General features: G+C 35.4%; 1 protein-coding gene and 1 long non-coding RNA gene across 3 annotated transcripts in view; both read right to left on the bottom strand.

Moving 5' to 3' along the window:
* Positions 1–20,586, bottom strand: part of LOC128156035 (rho GTPase-activating protein 7-like) — a 66,852-nt gene extending 46,266 nt beyond the window's left edge. Inside the window, exons 1-5 of one of the 2 annotated variants that reach the window (XM_052817992.1) lie at positions 19,890–20,586; positions 18,921–19,009; positions 17,614–17,777; positions 9,328–9,438; positions 8,707–8,898 (exon numbers count right to left, since the gene is read on the bottom strand). In XM_052817992.1, the coding sequence (XP_052673952.1) occupies positions 8,707–8,898; positions 9,328–9,387 (252 nt within the window). In that variant the 5' untranslated portion in view covers positions 9,388–9,438; positions 17,614–17,777; positions 18,921–19,009; positions 19,890–20,586. Of the gene's footprint in view, positions 1–2,659; positions 2,895–8,706; positions 8,899–9,327; positions 9,439–17,613; positions 17,778–18,920; positions 19,010–19,889 lie in introns of those variants that run through there. The other variant, XM_052817993.1, reaches the window with a different exon arrangement.
* Positions 20,587–20,599: 13 nt separating this feature from the next.
* On the bottom strand, positions 20,600–22,598 carry LOC128156036 (uncharacterized). The gene is made up of 2 exons (XR_008239671.1): positions 22,522–22,598; positions 20,600–21,857 (listed from the first exon to the last, which is right to left on the bottom strand). It is a non-coding gene; the product is annotated as an uncharacterized LOC128156036 (long non-coding RNA).
* Positions 22,599–23,467: the final 869 nt, after the last annotated feature.

Genomic DNA, 23,467 nt, shown 5'->3' on the forward strand with positions numbered 1-23,467 from the left:
TGGAACATGAAGTAGTATCTTCTTTCTTTTTCAATGGTGCTTCATATCCTTATCATCTTTTAATAGTAAACTGCTCGAATTCTACTTAAAGTGAATTGCCCTACATGTACATGCAGCTAGGGGATCTGGTCATCTTATTACATGCATTAATCTATATATATAGATTAACTTTTAGGTTTTTAGGGGAGAGGATTATGTATCTATAGTAGTGGGAATAACTACATGTGTATATAGCAGCTGTATAGTAAGATTGAATTGAATGAAAAATACTTTTACAATGTAAATTACCAGGTAATGCATTTTTATCAAATTTTTTTCTACCATTGATGTATGCTCAATAAACAATTGTCTCTTTAGGAATTAAAATACTGTATATTTAATAATTTTTTTTCATTTGCTATACTTTTCACCGAATCTAAAACAAAACTATCATCAGAAATCTTTGCTTTTCCTAGAAACATTTCACAATTAACAAAACATCACATGCTTAGTTGTCAATATAAAAGCCATTTATATTGTGTGTTGACATGCTAGACATCAGATGAGGGAAAAATATCTTGACCAAAGGAACTGATGTGTGTAATTAAAGATGTAAAATTCCCTCCCTTTTCAGAACCTAAAGACAGCTACCCCTGTACTCTGACTGTGACCATTGACTATTTATGTTCCCAATTCTTTCACCCTGTGCTACTTTTATTTCTTCTCCATACTCCTCATTATAGGCCCATAATGAGAAGAATACAATTGTGGTCTTGTCCCCTGCTGTGTTTGTCATCATGAACTAGCATGCTCAATTTGTCTTGGGTGAGACACTGAATCTATCCAGCTAACCCTGAGGGCATCCCAGAAAAGCAAATTGATCAAATATCTCATCAAATGAAGTTAAAAGTAACAGTTCCCTGCCATTGACTGTAAACTTTTGTGTCCCTCTTCTGGAGGAGAGCTGACAAAATGACACCCTTCCACCCATTAAAAACCCTCTGAGGATCAAACACCTTGAAATACACAAAAAATGATGGCAGTGTTGATGTTTCTACAGGTAGCAGATAGCTATTACAATGAAACCTCAATCTTAAAAAAAAAAAGTAGCAGACTTTTAAACAATGTTGTTTTTACTTCAAGTAGCGTTTATATGATCATTATCTATACAATACCCCCATTACGTGTTGGCTCCCTTGAATAATTCCATCAACACCTTTTAATAATAATTTTCTATGTGTATCTGTCAAACACCTGCAGCTTTTATATATATATACCCCCCAAAAAACTAACCCCCCTCCAAAAAAATCCAGGAGCCATGTGCCAAGATAGCAGGCATTGACCAAGGTTAAGATTTCAGCAGGTGCCCCTTCCTTATAATTCTATGTACCATATAGCTGGCATTTTGTGAAGCAAAGCAGTTGGTGTGTGAATTCCCAAGTCTTAAAAAAAAATTTTTTTTTAACTATAGCAGGTGTCTGAATCTGTGTGAAGCTTCTAACTAGGGGGAGTTAATGACTTGTTTCACTCATTGTATAGATGTCTATCAATGATATGACCAAAGACTGCATGGTGTGAATAGAGAGACTTGTCATGTCAGCTTAGAGAGCCAAGTCCTGATAGGAAATCATTAGTCTAGGCAATCCGGTAATCCATTATGTCACTGATGTAAGGATGCAGAATGTTTGATCAATATAAGACAAGACTTACTCAGTAATTACACACAAAGTGATCATAAATTCTTAACTCCAAATAATTTATAAAATGATAAAAATAGACCAAAAAGACCTAGCATCTGTAACACGATATAAGACATACATAGCCAATTAATGTACTGCAATATTCACTTCGACATTAACCTGGTAGCAAGCTAGCTAATGGTTTACTTCAAGTACAAATATTAACACAGGGAGCAGCACATGTCATAAATCTGTCCCACGATTTCTCATTGTCACTATAATGTCTATTTAAGAAACTGAAATGCTAATTTTTGCAGCATGATAAATGTATATACCATTGTAAAATCACATTTCCTGTGTAAATGGTGTTAAAGTTTTCTTTTCTTAGCTCTTAAAACGTCGTTCAGATGGTAAAATTTGGAAGTTTAAGCTATGTTAAAACATTTTGAAACTAGCTAAACATAATAAAATGATCATCCCAAATTAGAAAGGAATGTTTGAGCACCGATTCATATGTGTACCCTTGTCATATAAAGTTCATTAAAAATGTTCTTCCAGCCATTTCCTACAACCAACAGTACAAGTTTGCAGCAGAAGAACCCAGATGTCACATGAACTCTCAGAGGACCTCATAGAAAATTTCAGAAAAAAAAACATGGTCAGATCCCAACTTAAATTCTGCTCACGATGGCATGAACTCTCAAAATTCATTAAAAATGTTCTTCCAGCCATTTCCTACAACCAACAGTACAAGTTTGCAGCAGAAGAACCCAGATGTCATATGAACTCTCAAAAGACCTCATCAAAACTTTAAGAAAAAAACGGTCAAGTTGTAACGAAGAAAACCTTCAACCCAATGTTTGTAGCGGAAGAACCCAGATGTCACTCATTAACTTTCAAAAGACCAACTCCATCCAATTAGAAACTTTTGGATAAAATGGTCACAATCCTACAGAAATTCTGTTCTCTTCAATAATTGTGGCTATATTGAGCAGACCTACCATGGAATTCCTCCCGACGAGGTGTCTCTCCTGCAACTCCTGAAACACTAGTCTGGAAGTGTCTCGAAATCGCACCTTAGAGTTGGACCAATTCATGATGGCGCTCCGGTGTATACAGTTGTACAGAATGAATCTCTATGATAATAAACCACAAGCTGCTTGTCCATATCATCAAATCACATCCTCATCCAGACAACTTCTACACGGTCACAATAACATCCTTCTAACTCAAGTTTGAAAAGGTGTTCACTCAATATAAAGTTTAACGGCCCTTGAAAAAATTTCTTAATCCATCTGCAAGCCAAACAATGTGAAATATCTTGTCATGTTGTATTTAATATTCGAAGAATCTACAGGACATTAATCCCATCACTGATAAATCCATGACTGCATAGCATACAGAACTGCTGTTACACAAGAGAAATTGAATATGATATTATGCATAATATGCAAATGACCCCTAGTTCTGGTCATAAATTTACACCATTTGGTTTATGCTGGCTCCTATGCTAATTCAATATAAACGATTGGTATGTTCACTCCTTTAAATACTGGTCATGCAAAAAATGTCAGGAATTTGACAGTTGACAATTACACAAATTGATATATTTTTAATTTTCACTCCTGCGAATCCTGACCATATATATCACTTCACCGAAGATCTTGGTGGGAGAAAACTTTGATATAATCCAGACCCTCTGTTGCTCTGAGGCAATGGTATCCTTAGGACACTGGCCCTAGCAAGCGGAAGTACTTCTTTCCTTCAGCTTAATGCAGACCATCACATTCAGCAGGGTATAGATTTTTTACTTCATCAATCATTGAGCAAATTGATTCTCTGTAATGGCTTTTATTACACAATATGGTGGTACTATAAGCTTATTTCACTGTATAGAACACCTCTCATCAATACTTTATCCACTGCTTTACCGGGTCCAATCCTGGCTGAAACCCAATCCGGACTATAAGTCAATGGTCCTACCGGTGAGTTAACACAGGCTGATGGGGGATCAATACAGATCAGTTACCAGGGACTAATCAGTCTCTCTCTCTGGCCAAATCTACCTTCTAGGCTTCAAGGCAGCAGATGGAGTTGACAAACAAAGTTGTCCTGAAGTCTAAGCATGGATCAGTACCTTGTAGGTGTTGTAAAGCATTCCGGTCCTCTCAATCTCCCCCACTATAATTGCACTGATAATACTAATGGGTCACAGGCTCAGTGTCCTTATTATGTGTGTTCTGAATTCAGTTCCATGACATAACACACTATCAGTCGGTACTCATACCTGTCAAAAAAACTAGACACCCCTCTTCTCAGCAGTGTATTTCTGAAGGGGCTGGCCCTTATCTATACCTTATGTGTAGCCACAAGTATAGTTTAGAATCCTCAAGTACTAACTTAACAAGGAGTGTGTACTTCCTTCAGGTTTACAATTTCAGAATGAACGCTCATGAATAATTTATAGCGGTCCAATTTAAGGATAACGTATGTGGCCAAACTTTTCAGAGTCAAAATCCTGGGTCAAGTATCATGGATGGTCTCCAGAAATTTTTTTTTTACACATGTATTTTCACATCGCAAACTCAAGTTATGCATTCCTTGATTCACATATACAAAGACATAAATACGATACTTTCATTGTTGAGAAGACGTCTTCTGTTTCCCAGTTAATTCTCGCACACACACACACACATGTATTACAGCGTAGAATTATGTTAATTTGATCTCACAAGTTTGTCATACAGATGTCTCTGGTCCCTCTTTAAGTTTTTGACATCCACTTTTACCTGCTGCAGGTGTCCCCTTTCCTGTTACTTTAAACTTACCTCCACAGGTAAGCCATCCTTAAACATATGTTGCTTCAGCAATCTCACTTTTATATGAAAAATAAAAACTCCTGATGAATGTTTTAGACTTGGAACATACACGTCGAAATTAATTTTCTTCATGAAGTTGTTCAAGATCAGCCAATCTGTCTTGTTCCCAAACAGGTAGCAACAGAAAATTAACTTTAAAAGTCTATACACACGCTGGGTTAAAGACGGCAAGTCATCAATTTCCTACCGAATATAAAAAACCCACCATCGCCACATTAAAGCACCATACTGCTTATAGGGTCTCTCTTTCTCTCTCTCTCTGATTAAAATTCCAGGCCTAGCTGTGTCAGATTCACTCCATAGACAACAGACACATCTAAGGGACTGCTAGACAGTCTCAGCCATGCATGCACAGGTAAATCAAGGCAGTGGGACAGTCACTCAAATTTGACCTAACCAAACATCCATAATGATCTCCAAAGAAAACATTTAGTCTCCATTAAATGTTGGCCTAAACGACACTCCGTATGCTTCTATATATCACCTACCCCCAGAGACCACTACTTCGGGGTCAGTATCGGTACCTGTATTACGATAATGTTTGGACGATAACTAAAGCTCCCTCATTCAGTTAATCTTCATTTCCTCCCAAACTTCTAACGTATGCAGTTCAATTCAGACTTGGTCATTACAAAGCAGTTTGTCTTTTCTTCTGTTTTTCCCTTATGTCAACAAGTATTCTGGAGAGAAACTGATGTCGAATCCATTTTCATAACATCAGTTTTAAATTCGGTGACAACATCCCTTAAGGCAATATACACACACACATCCACAGTCCAAAGTTTTTAAAATATTTGCAAGAAGACTTCTCCCCTTTTTCTGTTTAAACAACACTTCAGCTGTGGTTAGATACACTATAAAATTTGCTGTCTCGGGTCCCATTCAGTCACTTGATTAGTATATGCCTATGGTTAAGGTTACAGATCTTTAATTATACTAGCAACGACCTGAATGAATTTAAATATTTTACTCCATACAGGTAAAATTAAAAAAAAATCTTTTTTTTTTTCCAACAGTTCTTCAGGAGTTTAGGATTCAATATGAATGCACTGCCAACAATGGAAATACAAAGTAAATCTGTCGATTCTTTTTTTAAAAAAATCATATCAAAGGACTTCACCTTAGACTACCTCATGAACTTAAGAGATTAGAAAGTTTAATCTTCATACGTACGGTAATTCTTATTCAACTGCGTACACTTTACTGGTCAGATATCAAAATACACCTAGAGTGTTCAAGACTGTTACATCTTATGTCTACTTAGTGCTGGTTCTAAATAAGTATTGACAAAGAAACACACAGATACGTAAAGAAAAAAAAGCTAGGACATTCAGGTGTACTACACCGCATTCCCGTTTCATTCAAGTGGAAATATGTATATATAATCCTTTGTGAATGAAATCGCTAACTAGCTCACCCACTTGATGGGATTATTTGTGACAAAAATGACTGCACATGATGCTTTTAAAGAGATCAACAGAGAAAGAGAAGACTCTCCGCATGGAATCGGCTTACCTCTTACACTCAGAATTAAATTAATGGAACGGACAGGGATTCACACCACGACAGAAATCACGTAATAAATCAACAGAAACCTTTCCTTGACTCTTGTAACCAATAGGACAATACCACATGTCCAAGACAATAAAATCACTTTGACAACAGGACTTCCCAAGAAGATATATTGTAGGAATAAAATAGGGGACATTTATATTACTTCCATTGATTTTTTCATGGAAAATTCCGATTAAGAAGAGCAGTACCACCACAAACAATTGGTAGGACTCAGCAGAAAAATTTTGAGAAATAAATAAGCGGGGAAAATATCAAGACCACAAAACAAGTTACCTGGACACATTCATGAAGTTTCCACTCTGTCGTCCATTCCTGAAATATACCTTAGTTGTAGTTGTGTAATGTACTAAGACCAGCTATAATGTACCCTCTTAAAGACGTAACTTTTATACATTGACAAATAGACCGTTTATATTGACAAAAAAATTAAAATCCTAATAAGATTACACCCATGTTTTGGTATATCAGAAATTGGATTGGGATTTTAAATCTTCTCCTTCATTGTTCAGTATTCATAAACTCTCTTGTCAATAACAAACACATACATTTACCAATAACAGCGTAAGAACCTGGAAAAATAGAACTCGTTTAGAGATTTATCTTGAGAGACTTTCCTTTGTGCATACTTGTTTATGCTTGTACATGTACTTGTTTGTTGCTAGAATAGTGCATACAACCATGAATACACTAAAATCCAATCCTTTGAACATGCAAGCTTTAATTCGTTCACAATTTAAGTTCATTCAGTAAATTTTATCTGAGCAATAAGTAGATAGGGGTTTATCAAAATCCCATCATAAAAAAACAAGTATTTGTAAATATTTCAATGTTCATTACAAATCTAGATCTTCTGTGGAAGGGGGGGGGGGGACTACCCCGTAACCAAAAAATTCATTTTCATCCTTTATAAAACATCATTTTAATACCAGGTACTAGACATATTTTATGAAGGCAATTAATGATTGATACACACTGCATTTGAGCAACTAATCATCAAATTGAACTATCGATTATTCAAAAATCCTTATTTCCAGTGGTGCTAATAGAAATATAAAATAAAACTTCAATCCAATCATAAAGTCAATTTTAACACAATGGTGACATAAAAAATATACAATTACTGAGAATACCAGTATATTAGAACTTAATTTGGAGAAAAAATCTGTGAAGTTGATTGATTTAAAAATTCAAAACCTGTTTATTTCAAATTATTTGGTACCAGGCACTACTGAAGTCCTACAGACGAGTTGTCCAGACTTTGGGCCAAATATACCTCTTACAATTTTATCTCGTAATAAACTGCAAGATTACGTTACGGAATGATTTAAGAAATGTAGGTCAAATTTTTTGACCCATTAATACTTTCAATTCCAATGAAAATCTGTCTGCAGTGTCTAAACTCAATATCCCCTATCATAATCAATATCTTGTCAAATCTCGATTCCTCTCCAATTGGGACAACTTTTGAGGACTGATATGGAACCAAATTAAGCCTTTACTTGATACATTCAACCTGTTCTTTTTATTGGAGGATTACATTGCACATTTCTCTGTGCAGGTAACAGCTATCTGAGAAAAGAATGTATTTCTTTACACAAGTGACCCACATTGGCAAAGGTAAATCCTGAATTTGGGTGGGTTGGGTGAACAAGGCTTAAAAATCTAGCACTCTAAAAATCTAGAACATAGAGCACTGCCCAGTAAATAAAACAATAACACTGTAAGCCACTAGTACTGCTATAATCTTCAACAAGCTCATTTTGGATTTTATCAGAATCTTTGGGTTTTTTTAAGTCTCTGTATATTCTACCATTAAATAATGAACAAACATAATATTTACTCAAAATGGCAAAGGATCCAAACAGTTCCGCAAGTGTCAGGAATGCAATGTAATTTGGCTGCAGTGATATACTATCTAAGACTATCATTATACATTTGTGGGTACCTTATTGGTCAAACAGGAAATCTACTGGCCATAACTTCAATTAAAAACGGTATTGATTAGTAATTAGTGGACAAGACATCTTATCAAATTACAGAGAGTGCAGATGCTGTGTTGGGCCTGTGATATCAGATAAAGTCATTAAGATCCAGCCCCTGAGGTCATTTACTGCACTGGACTCGCACAGCTAATAGTAGCTTGCAGCCATTCATCACGCCTTGTCTATAACCTCAAAGCAATAAGTGGGGCTATATGTTCATTTGACTACAACATAAGCTGTGACAAAACTTGAGCTTATCAAGCGAATGTAAAGTACTTATAGAAAACACTGCTAACAACTGCTGCAACAATGATACAGCATTTCAGAAACTCTGACCTAACCCAACAAAGTGCAACAGTAATTCTGGACAGAATCAATATCAAAAATGTGCCACAGCTGGCCAAGGTAAATGAATGTGACTCCACCTTCAAAAGTTGCAATATGGGCATATAAAATAACAGCAGCCCTCATTAATCATTGAAAAACTTTTAAACACCTCTAACTTCACCCTTCTTCTCCTCTTTCACCTCTATGATCTTGATACCAAAGCCATATATCAAAACACATTGACAAACAGTAGATAAATATTCAGAGACTGAGGGCCTCATTTACCTGATGGTAGAGTCCTTTACTCTGTCCCTCATCCTGGCAGGGACTGTTGACTGGGGTGGGATCCCCATCGCTTAGGTCAGAGGTCATTTGATCATCACTGCCGTTGTCATGGTTACTGAGCAGGAAGTAGTTGTCTCCTGCAGTAGGGGTCACGGGTGTGGTGGCCCCACTGAGGCATAGTCCAATCTCCTCCTACAATCAGTAGTAAGAATTCAGAACTATACCAATATACATATAATATATTATGAAAAAACGAACAATGGATGAATGGGGGCAGTGAGAAATTGAAAACTTAGAGGCTGGTCACTCTTTATCTTTTATAATTTTTTCCCCCACGATTTTGATACACATAGTACCAGAACATATATGTGTAACTCACCTCCTTGTACCATACACCATACATGTATATTGTATACCAGTATATATATGTGTATGTAGTGATTTTTTCACGATGAAATGATAAACAGGACAACCCTTAATATATCAACATTTCTACTGATTTTGCACAGATGGTATTTGTTTAATATTTTGCATATACCATACTGATCAGTTCATACAAATAAAAAGTATGGTAATCAATTCATAGATCATAAAATCAATGTTTCATTTATAAGCAAAAACCTGTGCCTGCTGAAGATAGATCTCAAATGCTGCATATTCCTCAATGGTCTGGGTTCCCATGACATTGTCCAACTTCACATCAAAGCATGCTAGTTATACACAGCAAGGGATCTGCAAAAGAAAAAAAACCAGAAAATGAAAAACTAATGAAATAACAATTACTTCCATTACTTTAATTATTTCAATATGTACAAATAATATACATTGTATACACACAGAAGGAAAACAATGTGTAAAGCCAATGACATTCCATCAACTGAACAAAATAATTCAGTAACTGCAATGCGTAACTGACTTATTGAATATGGTCCAATATTTTTTTTTCGACAGGAGTTTCCATACAATAACATTCTACCTCTATTGAAAAATTGCCCTAACCACACAACTATACCTGGACTTCTATCAGGGTGTCTGATTTCCAGTCATAATAGACTCTAATTGTACACAACGTAAATGTTTTCTTTACAGACGCCACACCAGTGGCCATTGTTCATGGGTACTCATTTACACGTGCGAACAGTCATTATCTCACATAGTATCTGTAATTATCTAACTCAAGCTCCCCCAAATATGTCACTTTAATGGACGAAAAGTAAACCTGATCACGCAAAGGTCTTCAGTGTATTACGGAATCCCGGCGAAAACTGATCTCGAATTATTTCAGAGGGAATTTTTGTGTGTGTCAACTCCTTATATTTGATTACAGACATCAGAGAGTTAATGTTTAGTGATTATAAGGACATGATACCTGCTATGGGTAATACATCATCTTCAAACTGTTCTACCACCTGCGATTGATTCTCAATAGTAACTTTGCTTCGTGATGGTTTGAGATAATTTTTCCAGTTGCAGAGTCTTTAACTGTCTCAGTGCTCGAGCTCAGAATGATCACAGATCATTAGGGTTACCATCAATGCTTTTAACCCTTCCAGTAGCTGACAATATTGCATCACTCACAGATTTATTAGCTGGGACTAAAATGCAAAGCGCACACTCAATGTTTCATTGTCTCGATCATCACGAATCTGAAGTGATCATAATCAATACCCTCCCATTAAACCCAAGTCTATTCTCCTGTATTCACGATATTCAAACTTCATCCCTGTTTTATTACCAACTAATTCAATAGTATAACAAATAAGAAATTAAACCTGTGATTTTATACCTTTGAATCATCATAAAGATTAAACATGCATGAAATCAATTTCTTTAAAATCAATTATCATTTTAATACACTTAAAGTCGGTGTAAAGTTTGCAAGGTATACAGATTAGGCTTTGTATTCTTTAAATGACAAAATCACTTCCTTAAAACCTCAAACCAAAGGAAACTATCAGATCAAACTTAATATTGCCCCAAAATTGCGGCTTTGACTAAATTTTCTCTCCATGCAAAGAATCAAAATCGATTCCAATACATAAGAGCAATTAGTAGTGACAGATTTAGTTTAGCTCTAAACAGGATAATCCTAAATGAGGGATGTTCATGTGGGTTTGTGTTATTGCATGTGCCAAATAATTAAACTCCCCGCAAGGCCAATTTTGATGTGGAATCAATGAGTTGAGGAAATGACTAACCTTCAATTATTCAGAGCCAGTTCCGCTGCATTTTCAGACAGTTAGAAATGGATGGGATTCACCCTGTAACACTATTTCCACATTTACAGTAACTCCGGGATAGATATTGGATACAGATGCTTCCTCTTTGCAAAGTTTCAAAGGTTTCCTACCTGCTGACTTAAATTCCATGTACATGTAACAAGGTTCTTTGTAAATACGAGCACAAAATCAGATGCTTCAAGACCGTACTGTTGGTAACACCCTCCGAATACTAGCATCATAGCTGTGTCTGAAGGGGGCCAAATACAGGTGATAGGCCAAATTAATCAAAGTCTGTTAAATACAGGTGCAAATATATCAAATTCTTAATGATTTGTAATGAATATTTCTATGGTATGAAATTTGAAATTCTTAACACTTAACACATACATTTAAAGTCATTAAATTAAACTGAAATAATCATGGCAAAAAAAACCTTATGGGTATTGACATTAGTCATTTACGCAATACGATACTCTAAATGTTCGGTCACTTTAGTTGGATGATTCGCACCTGGTTAAATGACTTGCTGATTTTATTTTTTGATAATTTAAAAACTGTAGGTTTTCGTGATCTTTTCAAATTACCTATATGACCTTTCCGCACCAAGTGCGATATTCATAAAAAGAGATCAAAGGTTCAAGTATATTTCAATGTTTTTTGTGTTACTTTTTTAACAATACAATTTTCAGCATCCTTAGGGTCAGTCAAAATGATATTTCACCATGTGGTTTCTCATTGATCTAGGTTACCATGACGTTCTCCCGCCAGGCTCTGCCATGATAATCATCAATAGGGGAGATAACCCAGCCTTTTTCTCAGATAAGGTGATCCACTTTGACCCGAAACCTGTCGGAAGTTCCGATCTCAACACCAAAAAAAAATGTAACAAATCATATTAATGTCATTACTGTCTGGGGTGTTAGGCAACTGATGGGGATGTAAATGACTGGGGGGAGACGAACCAAACTAATGTTAACAGAGCCGTACATAAAGAAGAGGTGACATGTGCTCTCTAGAATTATTCAGAATGATTTTATATTCTTGAAATGCAAATTATTTTTTCGTTCAAATTATTCTACAGTTCTGCATGCATATTCACACAAGGTCTTTATAATGAAGGGGTAATATATTTATATAGAATAGGTTTCTCTCAAATTGTCTTTATTACGTACATTAATTTATTATTAAAAATGCATATTTTTTTCAGTAAAATTCATACAGTTCTATAGTACATTATAAATGCATTTTGTTGAAAAATCAAAGAATAAAAAGTTTAGGATACAAAGTTCATATCATGTGTAATGAAACTCACGAAGAACATATACAATATGCAGCTACCGTAAAACATGAATACCGTAATTTTAAACCAAAGAAGCTCATGATCCCAAGTGACAACCGTAAATGGACAATACTATATGGCTCGTGATTCTTTGTGATTATTTGAAATCTCCTCGGAATAGGACAAGATAATCGAGTTATCCCTGGACCATCGCAGTTTATATGCACTACACTGCATTAAATTCAGATTTTATGCTAATACTTGTCTGAGTGAGGGTCATCTGTCCATCAGGACGGATGGGATTGCTAGTCTTAAGCCACCATTATCACTAATTAAAGGGGGGAAATTTCCATCAAATACACTCTAAAAGTGACTGATCGCAGTAAAATAGAAGATGGGAAATGAGTCAGTGTTGCAATAATGATAGCCGCCTGAACACACATTATTGTATTAAAATTCTATCAAAGCAACAAATTGCAATTCCATCCCAGAATTTCCACTTGTCCTTATAGCTTTAAAGCACGACCTTAAGAATGTGTTTTCTCTCTCTTGATCTCCATTCCAGTTCATGACCGGCTGAGAATATCAGAGAGATTTTCCCATGAACATGACCATTGATGGGAACCCCACAGCGTAACAAGTTGTTCCACCAAAATTTCTTACACATGTCTATAGTAAGCCGTTGTAACGTGTCAATTACTTATAAGCAGCTGTCAGCAGCTCAACTGGTTCTCTGCCCTCTAGCCAAATTAGAGCTACCTCAGATGGTGTGTATCAGTCAAGATCAGGAGAGAACCAGCCAATGGCACTCTTTTACCATGAGATTAACTACACCTATCTATCGAATAGATCAATGATGACCTACGCTTCTAGGTTGAGGAACAAGTTTTTAATCTTAAGTCATAAAGACATTAATTTATTTGAATTTCCGAGACACACACAGCTTTCTCTCCACGAATGCAGTATTTCTTTCAAATATTACATCTTTTCCCCCATCTTAAGATTACTTAATTGTTATAATAGGTGAGACAAACGCAGCATAATTGGCAAGATAGAAGATATACATGTAGGATGCCTCGAATGAGAGTTTTTCGTGATAAGCCAGCAACATTTCTTCAACTTCTAATGAAAGTTTGGCCGAGGTGGTCCCTAACCAACAACTTTGCGTTCTGACTGAAGAGATAAAAAAACACGGAAAATATCTCAAGAGAAATCTGACCAGAGTAATTTCCTGATGTTTGTCAATATGTGAGGCGGTCTAATAATGCCAGGTTTTTTTTTCCCTTTGTAATTACTGTAACAGGAGGTCTCTAGCTATGAGTTGCAGGAAGTAATATCAATTTTAATGAAAGTCGGAGTCTGGTTATAGGTATGATAGGGAACATTTTCTTGTTATTAAGGAAATATCAAGGGGCTCATTTGATGTAAAACAAATACCGGTAATTTAACAATACATATATTTCAAATGATGCTGAAAGATCATAAGCAACTACCACAAGCCAAAGGTGTTTGGGTCTTTGCTCATAAATATGTACAATACCTATGTATATGTCATGATAGTTATACCTTTACAATTATTACATATACATAATTATATTTACATCTACCAAGGATTATTCCCTCTATTTCTTACAGAAACTTATAGTTAATTCATAGCTCTATAGAAACAGCCAGACTGAAATCTACACGCCCCATTTATTGATTGATCAAAATCTACAGTGGCTGAAACTGACAAGAAAGTGACAGACCAAAATTGACATGCCCAGTTTATCGATTGGTCGAGACCAACAACTACCTAGAAAAAATCACGGACTGCACGAAATAATCATGAAGCATCAGACTCAAAGTCTCACAGGAGACGATTTGGCTGTTTCTTTTAGCTAACGTACCCACGTACTTACGAACAGTAATTTAGTGAATTTTACTTACTTTTCATAATTAATTTATCAAATGGCTAAAAGAAAGATGTTAATATAAACAATAAAATGCTTTCTTTGATGATTCATTCGGGTAATGAAGGTAGCGATCATTGCAGAAAAAAATTACATAACCCGCTAACGCGGGTTATGTATTTTTTCTGCAATGTCGCTACCTTCATATCCCGAATGAATCACCAAAGAAAGCACTTTATTGTTTAAATGTATCATAAATACTCAGGAGCAAAGACCCAAGCACCTGTGTCACCAGAAGCATTTAGATTTGTGTCACTTCAATATAGATTTCTATTACATCTTTTTATCTTTACTGCAATTATACCAATGTATTCTTCTATATACAAGAAAACCTTTCTTGTTCTTGCTCCTGGAACCACTGAAGAATTTCTGTACAGTTTCTGGAACTAATTGATCTATCCTCCTTGTAGAAACAATTTTCCAACCTTTTTTCAATTTCAAGGCAAAGTGAATTTGCAGAAGGAAACATGTAAACAAGGTTTTGGTGTAATTGCCCTCATCCACATGGCACACAACAGTATAGCAATGTCTGCCCCAAAAACTGGTTCATACAACTTCTGAATGGATCAGGCAGCTACCAGTAAGCAAATTTCTCACCAACTTCACACGTACACAAGCCCCATAATTGTTGTGTTCTTCAGGTCTTATAATGCACTTAGGTCAAACTTTTTTTACGTAAAAAATATCACGACATTCTATGCAAGATCAATGAAAAGATCAAAGTTTTCAGCGTCTTAAAATGCCAGTTTATGGCATATTAGGCCTGCCAGGGCATTATCATTTAGTAAGAGATATGGTAAGCTAGACATGTACTTAACACCTGTGCAAAATTTGCATGTCTGCATGCACATGCAATTGCACCTGTCCTAGCTCCCATGGTTGTCAAGTTTAACTAGCAAAATTATTTTTTAAAAGGGCCTCAATTATAAAACAATTCCCTTTTAACCAACAAATAATATAGGAGTTTTGCTGGGCTGGCTCTAAGTTAAATAAGGACACTATAATGATAGATATTATCCATGATATGGTTTAAGTTTATCAAGTTTTGACATTATACATAACAGTGCGCTTGACACTCAGCTTACTTCATGCACTGTCAGCAAATGGAAGGATGAAGTATTTGCAAACTGAATACCATTACATATACATGTATATAGCTTAAAATTACCATTCACAATAACCAAGCATGTCTGAAGCATGCTTACATCTTTGTCCATATGATAATCCTGCAAAACTCAAATATATACTTACAAGAAAGAGTCCTAAAATCCTCTCTTTGGTATAATGGCCTAGCTTGTACAATTATTACCTATGCATGAATTAACTAAGTTGCAAGCAGTGGGTCAGCACAAATTAATTACATCAAATCCTGACTTTAGGGCCCCCTTTATCTACCTGCTTGACCTTGACATTACAAAATTCTTACTCATATACATCGACTTATAGATAAAGACCTCTGACATTATATTACCACCACTGGAGTGAAAACCGTCCCACTGCAAAAGGGCCACACAACTTTTTTGGAACTTGGTCAAATTGACATTGCAAACTCAGTAGAATGTAATCTTTTCTCCCCCCATGTACCAAAGTCCCAGACGAAATGTCCGCAACGACTGTGTATTTATCAAAGTGGAGGTGTAAAGGCATTTATCAGACCAAACAGTATTTTGACTCCATTAGAGACAAACTGAGAGAGTTTGTTTATGACACGCTGTGGTCATTGGAGTTTAATGAGCTGATAAATAGGGGCCATAGACTTGAATGTCCACACCAAGGTCCGTGCAGCCATGGTGTCACCTATAGGTGTTAATTGGGAACCATTGCCCACTTCCCATGTATACTTGACTGGACACATCTCTTGATTTTTTGCGTGAGACTGTTCTTACTTATGTTATTAAGCCTTCCAATTCAACTCACTTAAACCATTCATACGATGGTACGCATATAAGGTACACAAATATATTTGCATATACATGTAAATTAGTATTACAGTAAGACAATATTGCCATAAGAATATCACAGTAACCTATAAAATGTATGGATTTCAATTTGCCATCTTTACAATATTAACTTAAGACTCCTTGACAGAACAGATCTCCTCTGGTAACATTCATCACTTACAAAGCAGAATAATGGCCAGTCGCCTCGTTATCCAGTTTGTAATTAATGCACATTAAGAGAGTCTTTACCTCTACCTGTTAACACAGCTGGAAGTATACATGCCCATATTTCGTTACATTAATACATCTCATGGGGGAAGCATAAAGGGGAAATACTAATGAGAAATGTCACATTACAGGAGAGGAATGACACCCCATGCATCACCTGTACCAGCAGCCACAAAATACACAAGTTCACCTGATCTGTTACCTTAATTACAGGTGTGAACTTCATTCTGACCTTTCTTATTAGTTTCATACCCTAGTACCTGGTCACAAAACAATCCATTATATGAAGGAAGAACCAGGAAACTAATGTCCTGTTTTAAAATACCTATCTAAAACCTTAAATTTATAATCTTTGTTATTTGTTTTTTCTTCTCTATTTAAACCAATTCTAAGCAAACGTGTATTGCAATATTGCAATTGTCTTTCAAGCTGCAGACTACATTATTTCATTGAGTATAAAATTTATCGTCCATAACTTTACAACTGCCTGCAATATTGCCAGAAAATCATGCACACACACTTAAAATAAAAAATCCGTTATAGACACTTGAAAAATAATGAAAGAATAAGAGGATTACACAATAAGAAAATAATAGGTGGCATTTGGTGCCTCCTTCAAATCTAGTTTGACACTTCCTAATAATTATCAGATTAAAAAAATCATAATCCACTTACATGCATTATACATAAAAAACAATCAATCCCTACTTCGAATCAATTTTTGATCATTATATCTTTCAAAAAAAAAAAATAAATAAATTCAAAATTCAATGTGTTATAAGCTTGGAAAATGTGGGAGAGTAGCTTAAAGACCCTGCAGATCAAATCTTGAGTTTTCTGTATCAAACATTGACATCTGGAAATGGAAATTCCACGAATGTTTCCATGTCCTGGGAAACTTTCATGTGCAGATTGAAAGATTTGTACAAAAGCCATTTCCATCAAATGAAATGCAGATTAAACATGTAGAGGATTGCACTTCCTCTTACTGCACACATATCTACACTTGAAATCAATTGATAAGGAAATGGCCAATAAGAGGCTAAATTCCTTCCCGTAAGTGACTGAATTAACTTGTGAGAGCATTGTATACCTTCAAAGAAGACAAGAAGTGTCCTGAAATGCAAAACAGCTGGATAAACCTGGAATCTAAGATTGAAAAGTTCACCTCTGTGTGCCGATAATAAATGTTATTAATTCATTGTACATGTTCTCAGCACTATGTAAGATGAAACACAGCTGATCAGAATCGGGCTGTTCTAATATAATCAAAGCGAAAATCATACCTTGTTTCTGTAGAGAAGAATCCTATGAAGTCCCAACGGCAAACGGTTTTCTCAATATTTTTTAAAAAAATTTTTTGAAATGCAACTAAATTTTTTTTGGAAAAGCACTAAAATCTGTACAATCCTTGTCAGTTGATTAATCCATTAGAAATGAGAAAGGGCACCTGCAGAAAAGAAAGAAAAAAAAGGGATGGAATTTTGTTAGAGAAGACAAAAAAATCCTGAACTTGATTTGGTATACATATAGTAAACAGTTTGTGCAATTGATTTAAAGAACTCCAATCATTTCAGCAATTCAAACAAAAAAATTGACTCCACCTCAGCCCTGTTTACACTGGGTTTTATCAAAATCTATCTGAGAGGCACATTACATAACATGCATTGTCCAGTTGCTGCTAGCTATATGCTTTAGCCTCTTTAGCATTTGTTGACACTGTGGCCATGCAGACTCTATTAACGGACTTTAATAGCTAGCACAGTACCATCACTACACTGGACAATGGCTATCGGAGAAGCTTGTCACAACAAAGACAGATGTTCCTGTCGCATAGAAGAAGAGAAGGGGGCACACTTGAAAATCAATTTTCCTCCAACTTCTGTAAAACAACTTCCTATGAAGAAGTGGTTGTCAAACACAGCAGAGCTTGATCATGTTTGAAGATTTTTTTTCCCTTCTGATCAATACATACACTTGGTTTCCCTGCACTTCACAGATGCCAAGAAACTTGGATAATTAGGCATATATACCTACCTTTACGCAAATCTTTGAACAAAAAAAAAACAAAAAACAACCCTGCTCGATCTGTGTAATGAAATTAGAATTTGACCTTGTTCCTTAACACTGCCAGTCAATACCCTGGTGAGTTTTTCAAAAAAGTACACAATTACGCGCGCTAACGTACTTCCAGGAGTAGAAGGATCTCGGCAGCAAAGTGGTAACCAATTGATCCCATTGGAGGACTCCCAAAAGGAAAAAGCGAGAGAATACACCTTTGAACCATTATATCTCCATTGAGTCCTCTATGTGAAATAGTCAAGGGTCACCCTGATTGTCCACCAACTGACTTATCAGTATTGAGAATTAAATGATTAAAACAGAACAAACGCCAGCGATGAGGGGCGCCAACATAGCATTGGTGATATCAGTCTGTCGGCACCTTTAAAGACGATTTTCTTCCACTCCGGCTTATACCCTTCCGATACAGTTTACACAACCCTCCTGATAATGCCAGCACTTTCAAACATTTTTGAGACTAGTATCGACAAAAATCAATTTTTCCTTTGTTCAAAAAAATTCTTCAACTTACCTCTAAAAATGCATGTAGACAAGATCTCTTTATCTTTTTTTTTCTCAGTTTCAGTATATCTACATTCTGCAAAATCAGATAGGTTAGACCTACAAAAAGACAATAAAATCAAAATTACTTAACCCCTGGAAAGAAAATCATTCATAGTCGGTAAAAAACTTCAAAAAGATTTTTGGAAAGATACACACTGTCATGAAATCCTACTACAAGGTAAAATGGTGATGTTTAAAACATTTCTTTACTCTGTGGCAGTGTAAAACAAAACTCATTGAGATTTCTATCGCTCTTCTGCCATTGTTAGGCAACCAAGCAATAAATTGATGCATTAACTCTACCAAAAAATCTTTGGTTAAGTATATAGCGCCAATCATCAGCTAGGTATATAATTAAGATTCTTTTCTCTTGCTAATGTGTATTAATTGATTAACACACACAGCGAACAGCAGAGCACATTAGTGGAGCACAAAGAATTCTATACATTTCACAAGGTTAAATCTTTTTCATGTAAATTACTTGAAATGGGATCCAAAATAATAGTTTAAACAAAATTTATAGGCATACTGGTAAATCAATATCAGTTTTATGAACATGTAATTTACAAACCTAAAATCAATTAAACGGCCGGTTTTCAAATCAAACTTTTACAATAAAATGCTGGAAAAACAAATCCATTGAACATGGGCAATACAATATTTCAGCATTGTTTATGGACAATTCAGAGAACAGTAAAGCTAGAGTTTCATGAACAGAAAAATTAATAACAATCAGCTAGCTGGTCTCAAGGGTGTCATCATTGGTTTTCATATTCCTGGGATTAGACATATAGTCTAGGCCATCGATTCAAAAACAAAAAATAATATTTTCATAATATGCAAGCCAGTATAATCAATGCAATAACCTTAATATGAACATACGGTTATTACTTTAGTTATATGGTTTTCTGACATGTAATTTGCTTAATATACCTACATAGATTTTCATGTAATCAACTGTAATAAGATATCACTGTGGCTTCTTCAAATTGTAAGAGCAATGTTCCTGAAAGCACAATAGTCAACGATTTACAGCTTTACAAGTGCACTCTAAATTGATCCTCTAACAGTCACTCCATCCACTGGATTATAAATTCATAATCCTATTCTCCCTAAATCTTCTTGCAGTCACTTTATCCACTGGATTGTATTAATTTATCATCCAATTCTCCGTTAGTCTTCTAGCAGTCACTTCATCTACTAGATTGTAAATTTATCATCCAATTCTACCAAACTAAAATTCCATGAAGCCAAGATTCGACAGTCCAAGAATGTTCTATTCCTTGAGGACACTTGACACACGTGATCAAGATGGAAGACTTTGAAACACCTGCCACAAGACCCCTGAGACAAGGAAGCAGATAATGAGGAACCACTACCTGAAAATCTGTCAATCATTGCCGACAGGTTCCGAGCTTCTAACCTTACCCCCTTATCTCCATAAAAACCCCTCCAACTACAGCCACAAATTAGACAAAACCATACAGCTGCTTATTGCTTTTCCACAAACTTCATGCCAGACTAAGTTTTTCATTTAGGAGAGCCGATGCTTTAGCTATATGCTTACACTAAGGGGCACCTGCTTCATGATACAAGAGATATCATAAAGCACTTGACCAAACAACCCCCCTCCCCATTCCCCCCCCCCCCCCCCAATCTCTGCCAATCATTTTATGACTGTAATCTGTTCCTTTACGAACTTTTGGAGGAGATTGTGTTGATTTTTTTAACCTTAATTTTCTTCCAATATCATACAGGCTTCCCTACTGAGCAAGGTGAATGATTCTGAGATAAACAAACTGAGATATTCATCCACAAACATATATTTTCATGTAAATCTATTTTTTTGCTTCCTGAAATCATTGCACTTAGAACCAAAATATCTCAAAAGTATGAATGAAATATCTGTGAAGACTGATGCCAGAAGCTGATAAGTTATCATAAATTAACACCTTATAGCCTCAGATTAATGCCACCATTTCCTCTACCCAAAGAACCACTGAATACTGTAGCAATGTCCAATCAAGACAACATTAATATAAATTAAAAAAGTTTACAAGCTTAAGTAATAGTTGTTCCAATTTCATTCTCTTTTACATGCACAATTTTAGTGTATCTTAATTGAACGTATTAAAATTGGGTTTTCTAAATAAAAGATTATGAGTTACAGTGTATGAAGAACAAAGAGAGCTGGGTTGTACTGTACCTGGTGAATGAATTGTTTGCAGTGCTCTTTATGAGTGAATTGTTTATAACTTGCCCTGTGTCAGCAAATTACCCCAAAGGATCAAGTATGCCATATGGTCGAGATCATCTGTGACAAAAGGTATCGAACCTTCCGACAAAAAACACCCATGTCGCCACTGTCAAGTGGGGAAAGGTGAGGGAGGGGTTGCCGGGGACTTTAATTGTGTTGTATATAAATAAAGACCTGCCGTAAATCTTCATTATGCCATATTGCCCATGAGATGAGCAAAGCCTATTAAACTGTTGTAAACATTTAGGCCGATTAGGTAAACATCCAAGATTGGTTCAGAAGATAAACTAAGTTCTAGATTTCCCCCACAAAGTGCAGTAAACTCCTTTGAATTGACAGGTCCTTGGAGCCAGTTGCACAGAGAAATGACTAGTGATTTTTAACATTAAAGCTGTGAATCATTTGATGCCATCTAAATCTCGCCAAGCTGTATGACTTACGAATGGGTGGGGGACAAGAAGAAATTGTTTGAGTTTATCAAAATCAAAAAGGAAATATGACATGGGTGCCACAGGTGTCAAAGCGTTTATAACCAATACAGATAAAAACTCATGTAAAGCCAACAGCAAACATCCCCTCCCTCACTTCATCTTCAAACTGGCTTTTATCCTTCATTCTGAATCAGAATAAATGATTTAATTTCCATGACTGAAAAAATTAGAACATTCAGCTCAAATCCAGATTTCTTTACGCATAGCAATAACCATGTAACGAGTTTATCTCCTTCAGAGAGAGAGAGAGAGAGAGAGAGAGAGAGAGAGAGAGTTTTCTTCTAATGTACATTTGGAACAATATTGGAATTTTATTATCAGCTGGTTATAAAAGCAAATAACAAATGAATGTAACTACTTTAAGACTATATAGAAAACATATATATGACAGGTTTTATTTACCGCTGGACGCATTCTTATTTATGCGACATAATTATTCAATATAATTTTATAATTTTTCTTTCCTATAACTGTTAACTATCAGTGTATCCCAATGGATTAGAGAATACATTAACAACGAATCTGTAAGTTGAGATCGAATCATGCTTCGATCGGCTTTAATAATTTTTACCTTTCCTATTTTTTTTATTTTATAATTTTTTAGTTTTTTGGTCTAATATTGTAAAATTTAAAAGTTCTAAAATAATGTTAACACAACCATATTAAGTTTAAACTTAAATGGAAAAAAAAACTTAATTGTATTTCTGCAAATCAATTTACATATATCAATAAAACTGTGATATCATGAAAACTTATGTGGGAGATTACCCGGTATATACCGGTAAAAGATAAAACCCAATTATCAAAAGAATATATATTACCTGAATTTTGCATTATAGATCATTGATCAGAACATCCAACACCATGTTCATCTTTAGTAAATCAACATGAAATCCAATATCTAAAAAAAAAAGATACTGTATTTTATTACACCTCAGAATATAATACATGCATGGCATTGCATGTACTTGAAAATTCTTCTGAGAATCAAAACGTTGCTCTGCATGATTGAAAGTTTACTAAATTGAATCGATTATCTTTTTAGAGATGTAAATATGATATGATTTTAAAACCAGTAAATTTTTGCGTAATAATTTTTTTATTTTGGAATTGCCTGACTCCAAAAACTGCATATACATGTTCCGGTAATCAACCAGTTGTGTATGCTTAATTAATTAAATTGGCACTGTATTGACAAAAAAATTCCATCCATAAAAAATATACAAATAAGCCCACCATCATTCTGGCACTTAACCCATGAAAGATTATTTTTTATACACCAAATGCTTAATAACCCAACAAATACTTAAAAACCGTGCTGTGATGAGAATGCATCATGCAGTTATGCCAAAAGGGAAACCATCCAAATTTAAATGTTGTACAAGAAAAAAAATAGCACATCGATATTAAGTACACATGTACATGTAGTATTATATTGTATTAAGATTATAAACAAGAGGCCCATGGGCCACATCGCTCACCTGAACAGCAGTTCCTTGTAACATTACATTTCGTAGCATATGCTTTTTCTATTTTAAACATTGAACCCCTTTCTGGGGACCAAGTAATGGTCCGAGGTTTATGGTTGGCTTGAACAACATAAATAGTAACATAGGAATGAAAATGTGTAGCACTGCGGTGGGACCGCACGTACACAACCTGAAAAACTGAACGTAGAAGAGTTCCACTTCAAGAGGAATAACTCTCAGACTGTACAGAACATTAAGAAAGATAACTCTTGGTTCCACTACATTAGAGTTTACACAA

The sequence above is a fragment of the Crassostrea angulata genome, chromosome 7 (assembly GCF_025612915.1).
Source record: "Crassostrea angulata isolate pt1a10 chromosome 7, ASM2561291v2, whole genome shotgun sequence".
Lineage (NCBI taxonomy): Eukaryota > Metazoa > Mollusca > Bivalvia > Ostreida > Ostreidae > Magallana > Magallana angulata.